The following is a 19177-nucleotide window of genomic DNA, read 5'->3' on the forward strand; positions in this document are numbered from 1 at the left end:
CAGTGCTGTGCGTGGCTGTCCTGGTGCCGTTAGTCAGTGGGATGACCCTGTCGTCCTCTGGAAGGAAGCACCTCCACCACAGTGACAAAGTCAGAGCTTCCTGATTATTGCAAAGAGCCGTCGCTTAGAATGGACTGCGTATCCCTATGTTGTGGGCATCCCAGGTCATGCTGAGAATGTGTAAAACTCACAGCCCTTCCAGAAAAAGTCCACAGCAGTGAGCATGAGAGCTGAGGTGTACTTGGCTCAGGTTCTGTAGCTACCTGAGGACCTACTCCGTGGAGAACGCTTGCTACATGCTAAGTACACCAGACGCTGGAGACAGATTTTGGAGACGACGTCATAATTCCTAGTCAGTTTTCTTTTTTCTTAATTTTTTAATGTTTTATTTATTTTTGAGAGAGACAGTGAGAGACAGTACAAGCAGAGGAGAGACAGAGAGAGAGGGAGACACAGAATCTGAAGCAGGATCCAGACTCTGCTAAGCTGTCAGCACAGAGCCCGACGCAGGGCTTGAACTCGTCAACCTCGAGAGATCATGACCTGAGCCGAAGTCAGCCATTCAACTGAGCCACCCAGGCGCCCCTCCTAGTCAGTTTTCAAGATGCACAGGTAGAAAAGTCAGCTCAGATTAAGTTCTCACATGGGGGCGACTGGGTGCCTCAGTCAGTTAAGCAACAAACTCTTGATATCAGCTCAGATCACAATCTCATGGTTCTGTGAATTTGAGCCCCACATCAGGCTCAGCACGGACTATGGCGAGCCTGCTTGGGATTCTCTCTCTGCCTCTCTCTCTCTCTCAAAATAAATAAATAAACTTTAAAAAAAATTACAAAAAAAACAAAGTTCTTGTTTGATTTCAGCGTGTTAGACAGTGTGTTACAACCACAGGATGACTTCAGGGCTCTTGAATTCCAGTTTAATTTCTTAAAAACTTCTTGAGGGCAGATTATATGCGAGCAATTCTGGGAGATAGTAACACTCATATTGTGGAGTAGTTATACCTCTCGGAATTTTTAACTTGGGGTAATTTTTAACACAGTGAGAACCAAACAATCATTTACAATGAAAATGAGAACTTTTTTTTTCATTGCAGAAAAAGAAAATCCTGATGAATTTAATAATGTGGTAGTTTTAGTGAAAACAAGAAGGTGAGGAGAAAACTGATCTCTACTGTCACCCTGTCTAGCTGTGCATCCTTGGGCAAATTAACCAGCCTCTTGGAACTTCTGTGTCGTCATCTATAACATGAAAATTTACACCAACTTTGCTGTATTCAGAGGACTATCTGAAGTTAGGCAGGTCATGTGGAAGGAAAAAAGTCCGGTGCATAATAGGCCCTAAAAACATCCATGGACCCAAAGAGATCCAGAGTCTAAGTGAGATGTCAAAACTCTCGTTTCTTGGAAGTCACGGTGGGGCTATTTTTTTTTTATTATTATTGGTTGTTTTTCATTTTGTAATAACTTGACTCCCAGGAAAATTAGTATATCATTCTGTTTAACTGCAGGACGTTCAGCTTGATGGGCCACCGAGGAGTTGTAAAGTGTTGTGTTTTCTCTCAGCTCCAAAATGAGTGGACCGCAGCTGGCCTTGAATTTTAAAGGCTGAGGGAGGGAAATTTTTGAGCCTTCTTCAAGTGTGATATTTGAAATGCTTTGTTAAATGAGTCCATCAAGTCCTTACGTGTCGTGTTCCCACACCATAGACCTCTACAGAAAGAACTCCTCTCATGGGGTTTAGGTAGACCAGGGAGAAATACGTCAGCTTCCCCCTGCCACCCTCCGAATCATGCTCACTCACAAGTGTGCTGTTTATTCATCACGCCCACGATGCCAACGTCTGGGGGGAAACACTGAGCCTGGTTCTAAGTGCAATGAGAGCCCCTTACCAACGCTTGCACTCTTTTCCTCCCCTGACACAGACTCCACGCACCTGTTATGGTGAAATAAATTCGTGCACATATGAGGCTAAAATAAAGTCACACCAAAAACTAGAAATCTAAAATTAAATATTTAATTAGAACTCTGATTTGCTTTAAAGGTAGGTGGCATTGCACAGGCTATATTACACTCTCTTTATAATGTTTTTGACAAAAAAGAAAGATACTGTTCATTTTAACAGGCCACTTTAATATTAATACATGTGTAATAGGGTCGGAACTGAAAATCAGCTAGGGGTGGTACATTGTACATTATTGGGAAAATTACAGTTCTGTATTTGTAAAAACATTTATTTTTTTAACAATTTACCTACATTAATCAAAAAATTACAGCATATTTAATAATTTTACAAATTCTTCATAAAAAATATATCTCTGTACAAAAAGGTCGTTTGCACCTACTTCATGTCAGCAGCATGTGGCGAGATGGTAACACGGGGCGGGCAGAGGTGCGATGGGTTTCCTGATCGTGATACCAGCGTTCTGTCCCCCTTTTTTTTATAATAGCTTTTTGTTGTTGTTGTTTACAAAATATCTTACAGAAGAAAAAAATTATTGCAGCTAGCCTGAAGAAAGGCAAGATGTGTGATACGAGCAGCAGTTTTAAACAGCTCTGAAGCACATAACCTGTGTTAGCATGGGGTCCTTCCCGCACACGGTTCTGGGCGCTTCCAGAAGGAGTCTTGCAGCCCCACGGCGGAAGGCGCGCGTGTGGACCACCTGCACGCGCGCCTCCACACCTCGCAGGGGATCTGGTTCGATACCGCGCACACACCCTAGGAAGAAACTCGGCGGACTTCTCGCAGGACCATCGCATGTTGTATTTGGGGTTTAATAACATGCTCCAAAGTGGCAACCAAAGGTCGGGTTTACTGTGCACACAAAGGAAAATGATATCTAATATCTGATATGTGGTTGCCGCGTGTATGTATGTCCTGTCGTTTCAGGAATTTGTAACGTCGTTGACCGGCAAGCAGGTCAGGGATGGGGGGAGAGAGACATTGATTCAGACTCTGAAGTCAGCATTTTGCACCTAGTTTGAATGACTCAAACTTAGATATATGTACAATATATTTATATGTATATATGTATGTATATATATACACCTAATATATATAGTAACCCTGTTCTCCCCTGCACACAGCGATCCTGGAACTTCCTCACGCTCCCTTTCCGTGCCCGGTCAGTGTGCGTGTTAGGAGCCTGGCTCTGGCTGACCTTGTCTAGTCTAAGGAGAAAAATCCGCATAAGGGCCCCAGGCTGCAAAGCAAATCTCCAGTCACGTTATCAGGTTGGCCAGAGGAAAGGTGCTGGGAATTCAGCGTGATACTAAGGAATTCGTCATTTGGAGTTCAAAAGGCAAAGAAGCAACTAGAAGAGGTCAGTTATGTCCTCCTAACAGCATAGGACCCTTCAAACGAGCAACGCGACAGTGGGCACCAAGGATCAAATATCCGCTAAAGCGTTCAAATCAAAACACATGACATGAAAGAAGGAACTATTATCCTGACATGTTTTTGTGTCTTTTTTTTTCCTTTTTTTTTTTTTTTCACTTTTGAAGCCCTGCATTTAAACATGCAACAGAGACACCACTATATCGGCCTTAAAGCTAGGTGTGAATACGCCCACAACAACAGGAATGAAACGCTCTACAGACGCTGCTCTGGAATGTGAGAAGGGAGATGTTTTCCATATGGGGGGTACGTACTTAAAACGCAAATAACAAAATAAGCACTGCCTTTTCAAGACGCTTTTAGCCAAGCCCACAGTTATAAATAAAAATAAACTCGGTCTTCACTGTGGTTTTGTGACATCACCATCTCATTGCCATGTCTTCTATTTCATCCTTTGATGTTTTTATCCGCACTGGGGACCATGCCCATTTCCTTCCTACCATCATTCAGAATTTAACATATGAGAAATTTTAAACGTGAAAAATCCAGTTGTCTCTGCATCTGGAACTAGCACGAAACGAAGGACACAGTGATATGTAAAATGTGTCACCGGGAAAGAGGAGTGTGTGTAATGTTTCCTGGCCTCCGGAGGGACATCTGATGCTCTGCTCCCGGACAGTTCCCACTGAGTTCAAGGGGCGACTGCACAGCACCGTCCTTCAATGCCATAGCGGAGAGTGGCGGTGCTCTGGAAGAACAAACTGTGATGCAGAGGGAAGACTACAGTGAGCCAAGCCTCACAAGCTCATGAGCTATCTAAAATAAATTACTACTGACATTCTCCATGGCAAACAGAAGCTCAGCAGCCCCCTGGCCACGCAATACAGCAGTGCTGGCGGTCACGGGTGCTGCTAAAGGGAACAGAGTGCACGGCAACTGCAAAGCCCTCTGGTGTTTCCCCCCTCTTTCAACATCATCAATGACTTCAACACACATACGCAGCTAAAAGAAGCAATGATAAAATAAATCTCTTCAACACCATGTTTCCCTTCAAAACCTGTGCCATATCTGGGGATGTTTTCTTTCGCTAAGATGCCAACTGAACGGATGGATGGTGGATGTTTCGCTGGACAGCATGAGAAGATGCTTATATACAATGGATAGTGTGTATAAACCCTGTGTAAATAGTTTATTTTTTTATCAGAATCTTACTCAGTCATTCATAACACACTAGTGCAAAAAATTGTGCATCAAAAATTCTGCAATAGAACGGCTGACTGGGAAATTTGCAAATGGCCCTAGGAATGGACACCGAGGGGAGCCGTGAGTCCTCAAAGCTTGTCAGGTCTCAGGAAGGACAGAGTGAAGCGTTTGTAGGTGTGTGCATCTCTACCAGAAAGGTTTCTTCAAGAGAGCTCTGTTGTTGTTGTTGTTGTTGTTGTTGTTGTTGTTTTTCAGAGTATTCATATTTATGGGGGTTAAAAAAACAAAACAACATATTGTGGTGCTATCATTTTATCACCGCACCCAGGGGATGTATCCACGTGCCCAGAAGATTGCATTGAAAGGCATCCCAGCCACACAGAAATACGAAAGTCTGAGGCATTAAGTACAAAGTATTGGCGTGACTCGGCAGTCTTCCTTGAGTGTGCCTTGATCCCGAGCAGATGAAGCCAGGCATGGAGAATCCACGTTCAGAATGCAGGTCTCTGTGTCACCCGATCCTCAGGAGACTCTGGCGCACGTGACTGGAGATTCCCACCGCACAGACGCCAGCAGAAGATGTGAAAGATCACCGCAGCAAAGCCAAGACTAGAAGGGAGAGTGGTATATGGCACCAAAGGAGTTACTGCTTGTCCAACAGAGGTATGGCTATGAATCAGTCCTAATGGGGCACTGAGGGCTATACCACTGTGCACACTGTGTTCAGAGTTGTGTCAAACCGCACAGCCTTTGCCTCTGTGGGTTTTAAGTTTGTATCATACATAGGGTTTTCAAATGAAGCTTGTCCATTGCTGTTTTCGTGTCCGGCATAGCCGTTGTATTGAACTTTTGGTCTCGTTCTAGAGGGGAAAGAAGGAACAGACCGTTAGTGCCCAGATTTCAAGAAAAGAGGCACAGCAGCTGGGGCCTGAGTACAAGACGTCACGCCCGACTCAACAGGGAAACACACACACACGGTTGTGGGGAAGGGTGCGCATCACCACGCTTGTAGACCTTTCTCTTTTTTAGACTTGGTTGTTGGGATTACAAAGACGGTTAAAAAAAATGGAAGCTGTTTCTAAAATCAAAGAGTTAGCTGCCGTTTACAAATATTCTTTGCAACATGGGAAACTCATCAATGCCGGGGTCCGAGTTTGGTTTAGGCATTTGTCATTTGTAAGTTGTTATGACCCTGAGGAAGTCACTGTTCAGTCACTCTCTAAAACGTAAGATGCTGAATCAAGATGTCAACCCTTTAGGACCGTTCAGATCAAACGAAAATAGGAACATAAACTTCAGTTCACTGCTATTATAATGTTCACCAAATACTAGCTATTCTTTTAATATAATATAACCAGTGACTAAGTTATGGAAAAGACATTCAACTGTTTGTCAAACTACTGGTTACAGGTTCTAATTAAAGAAACCCCCTGTGTATGATCTAACTTTAGAGAATTAAAGTAATTTTAGATGTAAAAGACTTAAAGCTGTCTAGTCTGTTCTCCCATGTTTTTTTTTCCAGAGAAATTACATAAGGCAAATACATCACGTGGTAAAAACGGAACTTTAATGTCAACAACCACACTAGCAAAAACATTATTGATGCTTCTGTTTTAGTGACTTAGCTAGTAAATTTTCTTAACTTATGTTACGTTCATTGAGAAAAAAGAGAATTCTGAGCGTGTACGTTTCACAGAATGAGGTTCCTGTCAACTGCCCCAGGAGTTGGAGAGGTCTTTGACATTGAACTTGAAAACGCTCCAGTAGCAAAATGGAATAAACTAATGCGGCCAAACGTTAATGAAGTTAAAAGCTGGCTAAATCCCCTGTGTAGTCTCCCCGGTCAGGGGTCACCACCATTCCCAAATTGCCAGGGAAACCCCACAGAGTTGGATGGGATCCGAGGACTGCAGAGAACGAAGCATGTGGGAGTCCTGTGTCAGGAGCCCTGGCTCTGACGGAGGAAACACTTCCAAGTGTAATGAGAGCAAGTCAGAAATGAGCAGGAATAAGGTTTTAACTTGAGAAACGTGGAGCCAACTGCTTAAGGAACTTTTACATCTGTAGAGGGTAAGAAGCCAGTGGAGAGAAAACGCATAGCTTGGTACGTTCCCTGGGTACATGGCAATAACTCAAAGGAAAATGAACTTATGACGTGCCTGGGTGATCGGGCGTGGCTTGGTTGCTCCTGCAGAAACCCCCCAATTCTGAGAACTATAAGAAGTCACACTGGCTTAATGGCTCATGAGAGCCATGAGATTAGACAACCTTCTGTCACGTTCTAGACACAGCGCGGCCTCTCGGATGACAAGCATGATGGGCGACATTGTGCGAGAGCCACACTGAGATTAAATCCCACCAGCCTACAAGCGTGGAAATGAAGGAAGGGGTCAAATTCACAAAAGGACCAAATGGTGTCCCCTCCCCACTGCTTTTGTGGTCTGTGATCTACCCTCACGCATTTCCTGTGCTGACGCACCAAATACTGAAATACAGAACGTTGTGGTAGGGAAGCTTCTAGGGTTGAAAGACTACAGCTGTGATATATACTGAATATTCCCCCCAATGTTATGTCATCTCAAAATTAAGATATAACCAGAAGTGCTGAATTGTGTAGGGCTGTCTTTTGAAAGGATCAGAGATGTGCCGGAGGGAGCTGTCTCTGAGACATACAAAGGTCGGCCTCGCTGGGAGGTGCGTCAATGAGACGCTCACTGGCAGGTGGGGATGCCGTCTGACTCCTGCACATGGGTCCCCCTGTAGGGGGAGCTTCCAGAGACCCCCCTACAGACAGGGAAATGTCAATAGGTGGGGTAAAAGAACTTTAATGAACTGCATGTTAACCTTGGGGTTAACATGAATGCCAAAAAGATTTAAAAAAAACAAAAAACAAAAATGAATTTGTAGGAATTACAAATTCCTACTGTATGGGTATCTATAAGGGTATTATGTTTCCTAGAGAACCTTGCGAAAGAAGATGTACTTTTAATTTACAGAATTAATTTAATTTAAGAATAGAAGCACTTCTCAGGATGGTGTTTTGTTGGCTAAAGTGGCGGGATATCTTTTCTTACATTTACTACATTTTCAACTAGCCCCAAGGAGAAATTTGAAGATAAGGCTCACGAGACTTATATGCAGAGAATACTGTTTTCTCCATAATAATAATAACAATTATTAATAATTATATAATAACATTAGTTATTTAATTATATAATTATATGTCAATATATATTAATACTTACTAATATAATAATAGTAATTATTAATACAGATGTGTCAACCTTTAATTTTGTAAGTACCTTCTGAGATTCCTTTTACTGAATTATATTTTTAAAATAAGTACATTCCAACTAGAGGAAAAGTGTACACATGTACGTGATCACATAGCAATATAATTTTGAAGTGACATTCCTACTTTTTTTTGTATTTTTGCAAAGCATAAGAAAGCACATATTTGAAGCTATGCTGTGAGACATTAAAAAAAATCCTGCACCACATTTTCCTTTTTTTTAAACCAGGATTAAACAGAAATATCTGTATCACATAAATGAACACAGACCACATTTAACATACTTAATATCTTAGAGAATCATGGGTTTTTTTTTTCTATTTTTCTTTTGTTTTCTTAGTTTCTTGTTATTATATGTAGGGAATACCACTATTCTAAGTAGTATTTTAGAACAGTTTGGCATATGCCATGTTCTTCCAGGTAATATATTATCCAGAGAAAGACAACATGTATAAGGACTTATAATTCCTCCACAGCTTTTTTTTGTCAGGGATCCACATTAACTCCAAGGAAAGGATCTACTTCACTAAAGTTGTTTTTCTGCAATTTTGACATGTTTCAGTTAGCAGGGATATGCAAATTAATAGATATCCAGAACACTTTTTCAAGCGATGGAACATGTGATATCTCCTACTACATAGTGAGAGCTCAAAGAAAGGAATAAACCCACAATTTCTAGATCACAGATTCATGGAGCTGAAAGAACTCAGAGACCATTCTGTTCAATCTTCTTCTGGAGGGTGGAAATGCTGTCTCAGTGTTCCCAACAACCGGCCACCGATCTTAAAAGTAGAAATGTAATCCTTTATTGTGTCTTTGCGTGGACTACGAAACACAGCATGTTATTTCTTAATCCATCTATTTATCCTCCTAAAGTTCATTACTCGAAGTCGCCCTGCTGAAAAAGTACGGCGGACAACGCAAAGCAAAGCCTTGCCATGTGGGCATCGTTAACGTCAGAGAGAAAACCGTCGAGCCGTGGGGAACGTGTGACCGGGGGCAGTGTGCATTCCCCAGACCAGGGCCTCGCAAGCACACCGGCGTTTTACGGTACCTGTGTTTGTAGAGGTAAAACGCAAATCCGGACAAAATCAGAGCAAAGAACGGAACGAGAATCGCAGCCGCGACCGAGCCGCTGCTAGTGCCGTGGTAATGATTTGAAGGGTCTTGGTCCGAGTTTAAGGGATCTGGAGAACAAAACGAATAATTAGTTTGCAGGTCCCGCGTTCATACTGGAAGATAAGCCTCTGGCAACTTTTATGAACGGGGCCCGAGCCTCCAAGGAGTTGAATTCCATTGATAAACGGACAGTCTTGTAGAAAGATTTTAACGTCTGTTAATGATCAAGTTACAAAAAATGAATTATTCCTTAATGACCTTCAAGAATACCATGAAAAAAATTTCACGTGTCAAATGTGAGAAAGGCGAAAGGGGCACCATACATTGTGACTTTGACTTTCAGTCAGATATATTTGCATTGAAACTAAAACTGAAAGCATCCATATGGTTTTGTCTATGTATGTGGACGTATCTATGGGTACCATTGGCTGTTATATCCTGTCCTGAGACACAGACTCCAGCAAAACAGTAGCTGATGAAATTACCTAAATATTCCAGGGGTCTATATAAATGACATTACATTCTCCGTATGCAAATATATTGGTGTAACCTCTTTCATTTTAGGTACATTGCAGAATTCGTTAGGGTTTAAGAATGCTCAACAAAAGGATATAGCTCAGTGTCATCATGCCAGTTTCCATGAGGACACAGAAGGATGATAAAACGTGATCTCCGTCCATCAGAAGGGAAGGCGGATGTAAGCATCTCAAATGTCATGAAGGTGATGTAACTATGAATTTATAATCCACAGGTACAGAGTGGCAAATAGATGCACGGCCAAGACAGAGATGCAAACGATGAAAACTCAAATTAGAAAACACTTCTCAAGCGATTCCTTCCAGATAAGAAAGTTTGATCTAGGGGCGCCTGGGTGGCTCAGTCAGTTAAGCGTCCGACTTCGGCTCAGGTCATGATCTCGCGGTCCGTGAGTTCGAGCCCCGCGTCAGGCTCTGTGCTGACAGCTCAGAGCCTGGAGCCTGTTTCAGATTCTGTGTCTCCCTCTCTCTCTGACCCTCCCCTGTTCGTGCTCTGTCTCAAAAATAAAGAAACGTTAAAAAAAAAGTTTGATCTAAACTGTTTACCCATAACACAAATTTTGAAATGTATTTGGCTTAATCGCTTGAGCTCACTCAATGCCCGTGTGTGAGGGATTACGACTGGGGTCATCTGGATATAGCAGAATTGTGAAAAATAAGTTGACCTGCTTTTAGAAGTGTAGTACCAGAATTTACGGAATGTTAAATACAAGAGAAGTTTTGTTTCATTTTCTTTCATGAACCATGAATGTAAGTAAACAATCAAATATATTTAAATAGCTTTTCAAACATAAAATCCTCTCTTCACATTAAAAACATGGCAAGAATTTGACTTGTCGTCGCATCCACAGATGCCGGCTTGCGCTACTCCTTACTGTTCCTAAGTTCTGACATGAACATATTTTATAATTGATGTTCGCTCTTGTAACTTGACCATATTTCTTTGAGATCCTTCCTCATCAGCACATATGAATCAGATAATTTTTCACTTTCAGAGGCATCCACAGCCCCCATGCGAGGGGAAAATGCCAGATACATCTTCTCTCTAAACTCGCGCCCCATTGGATGCCCCCACCCTGGGCAGTGAACCAGGGTGACTGACGCACAGCACCGAGGTGGCTCGGAAGCCATCCCATGGCTGTGGCGGCTGGGGAGCCTTGAGGACAATGCTGAGTGTCCCCGGTGGTGGGTCCAGCAGCAGTGGTGCAGCAGTAACAGCCAGTGCCCAGGATGACAACATCCTGTACAGGGCGCCGAGGCAGCCCGCTCAGATGGCACCCACTCCACAGACTTGCGGTGACACTGAAAGGTCAGGACACCTCCCTGCCTCAACAGTGCACATGGCACACGGCCACAAGTCCAGCAGGACCTGTGTGTACTAGGACAGGAGTTGCACTGTGCCAAGGGAGCTCGTCGGCTAGCCTTCCTCTTGAACCCCCAGTGCCTACGAGAGAACTGAGGACACAGTAGTGGCTCAATACGTGCCTGTCAAGTGAAAGACGGTGCTGCCATGTGGTACGTCAGCATCTATCAGTTTCCATGAAGTTACCACACCTCATTCTCCAGCTTTCTGTAGTTCTGTGAATCTCTTTGCCTCATTCTAATGAATTTGCATTCTGCTTAAATTAACCGAAGTTACTTTTTTGTTATCCACAGACAAGACTGTCTACGTTTGAACATAATAGGCATCGGACTTCTCATCAATAAAATCGTGGAAAATCAACCTGCCGCAAGAGACTGCCCGTCGTAACACAGAGTAACATAAAAGAAGGTCTTTGGGAGCTTCTCAATGATCACGCCTTCAGGAGCTCCTGGCGAGTTTCATGTATTTACTCTCGTTTCAAAGATTTAAAGGGTAATACACACACATGATATTCATTAAAATGGCACAAAATATACACAAATAATATAATGTTCTTCCAGCAATGGACTATTAATATATACGTTTGTTTCCCTTTTCATACTTTTCTAAAAACATGGGAATATGATATACATTTTTTGTGTTTGGCTTTTTCAACTTAACCATCCATCTTTGAAATTTTGCCATCAGCACACATGAATTAGATTTATTTTTTTTTAGGTGTATAGTATACTATTAATTCGATATGCCAGAAATTTTTCAGCCAGTCTACCTTTGAAGGACATTTAGGCCATTTCTAGTATTTTTCTAATGTCGCAATGAAATCTTTTTTCTGTAGCTATCCAGCAGCAGGAGTCTAAACATACAGGATAAATTCTACGAAGCAGAATCATTGCCTAACAGAATTTGTAACTTTTCGCGTGGCTAAATCTTACCAGAATGTCCTCCAAAGTGGTGCTCTGATTTCATTTCAACCATTATTTCATGAGGAGTGCTACAAAACACTTGGGCAATTGTGTGGTATCCAACCGCTAGCCTCTTCCCCTCCCCTACCCTCCCCTCCCATTGGCCCTCCTCCTTCATACTATCTCTACTATTGCTGCTCTGACAAATCAAACACAGGGCGTCCTTTGTTCCTCATTCACATATCTTTGCTTAAGAGTGAGGGCAAGCGTCTCTTTACATGGAATAAGCTAGCCATTCAATTTTTTAAAAGATCACTATTGAAAGAACTTCATACACTAGAGTACCCACCCAAAGTACATCTAAATCTATCGATAGACAAAGATCGTATATATATATATGTATGTGTGTGTGTGCGTGTGTGTACCTGATATATATATATATATATGTGTACACACACACACACAATGGGATATTACTCAGTCAAAAATAAAAAAAAAATTAAAAAAAGAATGAGGTCTTGTCATTTGTGACAACGTGGATGGACCTGGAGAGTATGATGCTGAGTGAAATAAGTCAGACAGAGAAAGACAAATACCATAGCTTTCACTCATATGTGGACTATAAAAATAAACAAAAAACAAACAGACCCTTGAACTGAGAACAAACTCATGGTTGCCAGAAGGAGGGTGGATAGGGGGGTGGGTGAAATGAAGATAAAGGGGATGAAGAGGCACGAATTTCCAGTTATCAAGTAAGTCACAGAGATGAAAGGTACAGCTTAAGATATACTATGAACAATAATGAAATAACGTCGTGTGGTTGGCAGATGGTGGTCGCACTTATTGTGGTGACCCCTGAGCAAGGAATGGGCTTGTGGAAACACTGTGTCGTACACCTGAAACTGACATAACGTTGCATGTCAATGTCAATAACAAATAAAACATAAATAAAAGTAATGAAAACAAAAAAATAATAATAATACAGCAAAGGTACAGTTCACAGTCTTTTAGTATGTGCACATGGTGTCATAATCATCGTTACGATTTAAGAATGCTGCTGTCTTCCCTAAAGGAAACCCAGCATCCTCATCCTCCAACCTCTAGCTCCAGGAGACCACTGATCTGCTGTCTGTCTTCAATATGTCTATTCTGGATGGTTTGTTTGTTTGTTTATTTATTTATTTAAAATTTTTAATGTTTATTTACCTTTGAGACAGAGACAGAGTGTGAGCTGGGCAGGGGCAGAGAGAGAGGGAGACACAGAGTCAGAAGCTCCAGGCTCTGAGCTGCCAACATAGAGCCCATCACGGGGCTCCAACTCATGAGCTGTGAGATCATGACCTGAGCCGACGTTGGCCGCCCAACCGACTGAGCCACCCAGGCGTCCCTGGGTGTAATCCTATGATGTGTATTTTGTGTGTGTGTGCATGGCTCCTCCTCCTAAGTATAATGTCTTCAAGACAACATTCCATTGTATGGATATAGCACGCTTTGTCTGTTCATTAGTTGACAGACATCCGGCGGCTTCCACGTCTGGGCTATTGGCAGTAATGTTCCTACAAGCATCGGGCACACAGTTTTGTGTGAACATATGTTCTTACGTGTTCTGCTGGCCATACCTGCAGGAGTGAAATGGCTGCACCTTTTGGTAACTTTCTGTGTAACTGCTTGATGAACGGCCAGACTGTTTTCTACAACACCTGCACCACGGTTACATCCCGTCCGTGAAGTAGGACAGCTCCAATCTGTCCACAATTTTGCCGCCTCTCACCCACATGACCATCACCATCCCAGTGCTGTGAGATGGTGTCTCACTGTGGTTTATATTTCCTGAATGACTAGTGATGTTGAGCAGCTTTTCGTTGCTTATCGATCACGTGTACCTACGTGGAGAGAGGTCTATTCAAATCCTTTGCCGACTTTTCAGTCAGGTTATTTGCTTTTGTTTTCTTGAACCTCAAAAGCTCTTTCTGTATTCTGGAATACAAGTCGCTTAACAGATGCATGTTTTACACTGGTTTTCTTCCATACTGTTTGCATGTGTATGTGAGGTTGGGGGTGGGGTGATTCAGTTTAAATGGGGAAGCCAATTTATCATTCGGGTTCCTACTGGAGTTTCTGCATTAGGGTGGTCTTTCAACCCAAGCTGGTTTAGTATCCATTTAAAGATCACTGTCTTCCCGTTTATCTATTGACTGTAGACGATTAAGAGGTGGTTTATTTTCATCCATGAAAATAGGGGTTAGCCAAACTAGTGAGGCGAACTATTTTTCCTGACAATAACCCCATCATCACGTGGGGATAAAGATTCCGTGCTAAAGCAGGCTGCTATTTTGTCGGATTAGGAAGAAATGGTGTCCTGCAAGGAAAGGGGCAACAGCACAGTGATTGTACGGGCCGGGTTTGTCGGGTGAGTGAACCCAGAAGTCCACGGGGGATGGCGCACAGCTCCCCGGGGCGTCCTTAGGCGGAATTACTGGAGCATGTGCCGGGGGAGAAGGGAGGGCAGGTAACTCTAGGGTTTTTGGCTTAGAGCAAGAACAAACTTGACTCATCATTAGCGTTGGTCCAATGCATTTACTCTATGTCATTACCTCAAAATAACATAGCCCAATTTAAAGTACCACTGCTGACATTGTAATTTAAAGCTCTTCTAGTTTGAGCTACTGCATTTGGAATGGTGGCATTAGAGTAGTTTACGATTGATTACTCTTTTTGGTAGAGTTTCTGTTTTAAATATAATAATACACAGGTCGGTATGTGTTTCCTTTGGAACCCCTCAGTATCTTGGTAAGAGTCTTATGAACTGAGTCGTGAGTGATAATCGTCACAAAATATTATACCCCTGTGCCTCTGAAAGGCAGCTCAGAGGTCAAAGCCTATATGGATAGAATGTTCCCCCCCCAAATTATTATGTTAATAGTGTTCTACAAGTAGGATATAAAGTAGTCTATGTTGTTCAGGAGAAATGGGATGCTAATCGCATTACAAACATGTGTTTTCTCATCCCCGTCAGCAGGGACAACCGCAGCGACTCTCGTGTGCAAAGAGCTTCTGCGTGCACAAAGCGAATGCTTTCCGCTGTCTCTTAATCTTCCCGACCACCCAGAAGGGACTTCCCCGCTGAGATGTCAGATGAAGATAGGCCCAAGAAGATTCTAACTCCTCCTCGATTACAAAACTAGCTGATTGATGGGGGAAGAGTCCAATCGAGTGAAAATTTTTTTCACATATTTTCTTTCTCTGATAACTAAGGTAGAAATCAAGTAGCAGAGAAAGATCGGAAGCAGGGAAGGAGGATCTGTCTATGTGCAGTAAACTTTTTCTTCCTGTAGAAGTCATGCGCCTCTCTCCCCGTCAATGTACAGTCCTCACTTCTTTAGTGAAATATACTGAAATAGACTGCTTCTTATTAAATGTGACACATTGCATAAAACTATTGATTTAAGCAACTATGATAGTCACGTGAGGTGCACGAGGAAGAGTTTTCCACACTTGACTGGCTGAAATCTCTGAAGGCAGAGTCTCTGGGCAGAGTCAGCTTGTCCTTCTCTACCTGGACACCTCCCGAATGGAGGGCCCTGGTGTCTGTTTCTACTGTTCCCCAGAATAACTGCTTTAAAAATCTGATGTTCTGATCATTAAAAATGGAAAACCTTTGTTGCCATAATACACGTTTCTTAGAAGTTAAAAGATTTTTTCGTGCTTTCTTGGTTACTCCGAGTCCCTCTTCTAATTTTCTTGGGCTATGTAGTTTACTTAGTTCTTTAATTGAGCTTCACCTTTGCTTCACTGTCTCCGTGTTTCTAGTATCTCTTCATAGAGTAAGGATACTAGTTTCATATCCGGCCTACATACTGCATTCTTCCAGCTTTGTATTTGTCGGTTCCGCTGTGCCCAGCACTTGTTTTCCGTTCTGTTGTAAAACACGCTTGTCTCTCCCGATACTTTTGTTTATGTTTCCTCCAAGCTCGTGGCCTTTCCATTTCTTTTCAGCACAATAACGTGAAGGCCAAGTTGACATGTGCTTTAAAAAAATAACATGCGAGGGGCGCCTGGGTGGCGCAGTCGGTTAAGCGTCCGACTTCAGCCAGGTCACGATCTCGCGGTCCGTGAGTTCGAGCCCCGCGTCGGGCTCTGGGCTGATGGCTCGGAGCCTGGAGCCTGTTTCCGATTCTGTGTCTCCCTCTCTCTCTGCCCCTCCCCCGTTCATGCTCTGTCTCTCTCTGTCCCAAAAAAAAAATAAATAAAAAAAAAAAAGTTGGAAAAAAAAAATAACATGCGAGCATTTACCTTGCCTTTCCAGCTTGAATTTTCCGAAGTCTTTTCCATGAATGTCACCTTGAAAAGTAAATCCTCCCCTTTCAAGTCCTGATGACACCTGATGTGCATGAAGAAGAGAAAAACAATGCATGGCGGGGATTAATAATACTCTGTTCTGTCATAATAGAACTGTATTCTCACAGCTAGATAGTACAGGTTAAATATGGTGCCTTGTGTCCTTCCTTCCAGTGACACGTCAGTAGTTAAAAACTGGAAAAGACACACGTGAACTAGGACTAACATAAATCCTCACTATTTCATTTTCACCACGAAACAGGTAGTAAAATCGAGAACATGTGCATGGGTTGTAAAGGGGGACAGATACAGGAATTCATATATAACCTACGTCATGTTAAACTCACTTTGTGACACACTCTTGGCTGGGGAGCATCACATGAGGCCGCATACCCTTATGTCGGACAGTGAGTCGGCACACAAACGATGGTTAACTTACAAAGAAGGATATTAGTGGCACTCGTTAAATTTCTATCTGGGGATGACTTTTTCTTTAGAACTGTCAGAGCGGTTACGCAATGGCCATGTTCAGACTTTGGGGTGGAATGTGGGGTTACATACAGGACGTGGGTCTAAGTGCCTGTTCTGTCCCTGCGTGACGACCGTTCACAGGAAGTACTTACATAGCCATCTAGTCCCCAGTTGTCATTTTCAAACTTGCTTACAAAAATATCTGCGGGACCTTTAATTTGGAAAGCCTTCAGAAGTAAGTGAGCCTCTTCCTTCTTGTAAACACCTACGGAAAATCAAAGTCGGTTATTCTTACATTGGAGGATTTCACAAGGGTTAATAACTCAGGCGTTCAATCCGTTTGATTTGGAATACGGTACAGAGAGGACAATATCAGAACTAATGGAAATTATTGCTGTTATTTTTATATTTGAGCCTCAGTACTTCTGTTTTCCACGTACCCATCCGCTGCATTGCATTCGACGTCTTTATCCCACAGAAAGAATAAAGGTTATACACACTCAGTTATATTATTGTTTTAATCTAGCTTTCTAAATTCATATTTTGGTCATTTGTGAGGACAAAGAGACCCCAGCCAGAAGCCCTAATATGGCTACCTCTTGTTTTGTTTTTGATGTTTATTTATTTTTGAGAGAGAGAGAGAGAGAGAGAGAGAGAGAATGGAGGAGGGGCAGAGAGGGGGGAGACACAGAATGCGAAGCAGGCCCCAGGTTCTGAGCTGTCAGCACAGAGCCCAACGCGGGGCCCAAACTCAAGGACCAGGAGAACATGACCTGAGCCGAAGTCGGATGCTCGACTGACTGAAACCCAGGTGCCCCTAAATATGGCTCCTTCTAAAGACAGAGTGAACAGCACGGCGAGCGGATCGTGCCGAGCATCCCTGAGTAGCCGGTGCGGTTCTGGGCAGGACAGACCGCACAGTCACACCTCTCGGCCTCCCGTGAGGCGGCGAGAATGACACTTAACAGTAGGGCCCAGAGATGAGGTGACGCGGCGAGGCGCAGGCGGGAACTGCGCTGACAGCCAGAGCTCGCTCCCCACCCCATGGAGGAAGTAGGTAAATAAGTAAACAAACAAGTACTGAACGAATAATAACCTAAAACCAAAATGTCCTCCGTGCCGAGAACACGGGGTCAAAGGAAGATGCTGCTGCCCGTTCCAGAAAACGCGGCCGTGAGCTACTAATTCACACTAACTGCTAACTAACTAGAGAAGCTAATCTCTACTGTCCCAGGACCCGGTCTCCGCTGGCGCGCACACGGGGTGGAGGGGAACCAGCGGGGCCCAGCTGACAAGAGGGACTGCCCCGGGCCTTCTGGGCTGGTCTTCCTCTCGCCCTCAGCAGCTCCGTGGTGTTGGCATTACATCCAACCTCTAAAACTCTGAAGCCCAGGGCTACACGCTGTAGGGAGACGTGATGAAATACGGTCTCATGTGGCAAACAGCCACCCCCACAGGGCCTCAGTGTGGCCGCGGCTGGCTCTGCACGCTCTGCCTTCCTCCTCCCTCCCTCTTCGGGGAGCCACCTTCTCTGAGAAAGGAATAAATCCAAACTCTACCAGGAGAAAGATTAAGCCAGGCAGCTGGGGAAGACTGAGGGATCTGGACGTTTCAAAAAGTTCCTGGGTGGATTTTGATGACGGGTACCTTTGGGCACGTGGCCTAATCACTTTTCCACTTATAGGTTCGACGTAGGAAGTCGCGTGTGGCTGCGAGACCGTGGGCTCACAGATAGGTGCCTGCTAAGCCTCTCGGAGTTGAAATGATTTCGCTTTTCCTCAATCCACAGTATGTATATTGGGACGTTTTCCACTTCCAGGAAGCAGGAAAGGGGAATGTGAGGAAGGGGGGGATCTTGAGCCGCCATCATACTTTCCAGTGGCTGGAGAAAGAGCAGGTGCCATTCGGGGCCCCTTGGTATTCAGGCCCAGGGCTGGGCCTTGAGAATAGCTCAGAGAAAATCCCTACCCTCCTGGAGTTGGTCTACAGACAAGGATACATAGCTGTGAGAAGTGAAATAAATGAGAAGATTTTAAAAGACATTATATAGTCAGAAAGGCGATACCCTTATTAAGAGTGTGGACTCGAGGTTCCAAGTGCTGAAATCCTGATTCCTGAGTTCAAATTCTACCTCTACCAAAGCACCTTAGCAAAGACACTTCATTTTTCTGGGTCTTTCTCTCTCTCTCTTTCTCTATTTCTCTCTTCTCTCGTCAGTAAAGAATGTGTCTGATAAAGATGCTCATATCATAGGACAGACGTAAGAATGAGGAAGATAATATATGTTAAGTACGTAAAATGGGGCCTGGCATATAAATTAGAGCTGCTTTTATTTTAACAGCAGGATGACAAATAAATCTCACGAGGACCGTGAATTGAAAACAAGGATACTGACACAATGAAGTTTGGAGACATGTAGCTCTGGATATAAATCTTACATCTTTGACTTAGTATGTCACATGCATAATCGCAAGCACATTAATTAGCTTTTCTGGGCTGGTTCTGTAATCTTTAAAAATGAGAATACCAACCTACCATGGCTATCGAGAGGATCCCATGAGACACAGTTTATGCAAAGCCAATGTAATTTTAATGAGCATTTAATAAATGGTAGCTC

The 19177-nt window shown here is 43.3% G+C and overlaps 1 protein-coding gene across 1 annotated transcript in view; it reads right to left on the bottom strand.

Moving 5' to 3' along the window:
* Positions 1 to 2041: 2041 nt before the first annotated feature.
* Positions 2042 to 19177, bottom strand: part of CSMD1 (CUB and Sushi multiple domains 1) — a 681511-nt gene continuing 664375 nt past the window's right edge. Inside the window, 4 exon segments of the mRNA XM_042934172.1 lie at positions 2042 to 5399; positions 8886 to 9018; positions 16045 to 16132; positions 16713 to 16825. Of these exon segments, the coding sequence (XP_042790106.1) occupies positions 5240 to 5399; positions 8886 to 9018; positions 16045 to 16132; positions 16713 to 16825 (494 nt within the window). The 3' untranslated portion in view covers positions 2042 to 5239.

The sequence above is a fragment of the Panthera leo genome, chromosome B1 (genome assembly GCF_018350215.1).
Source record: "Panthera leo isolate Ple1 chromosome B1, P.leo_Ple1_pat1.1, whole genome shotgun sequence".
Taxonomy (NCBI): domain Eukaryota; kingdom Metazoa; phylum Chordata; class Mammalia; order Carnivora; family Felidae; genus Panthera; species Panthera leo.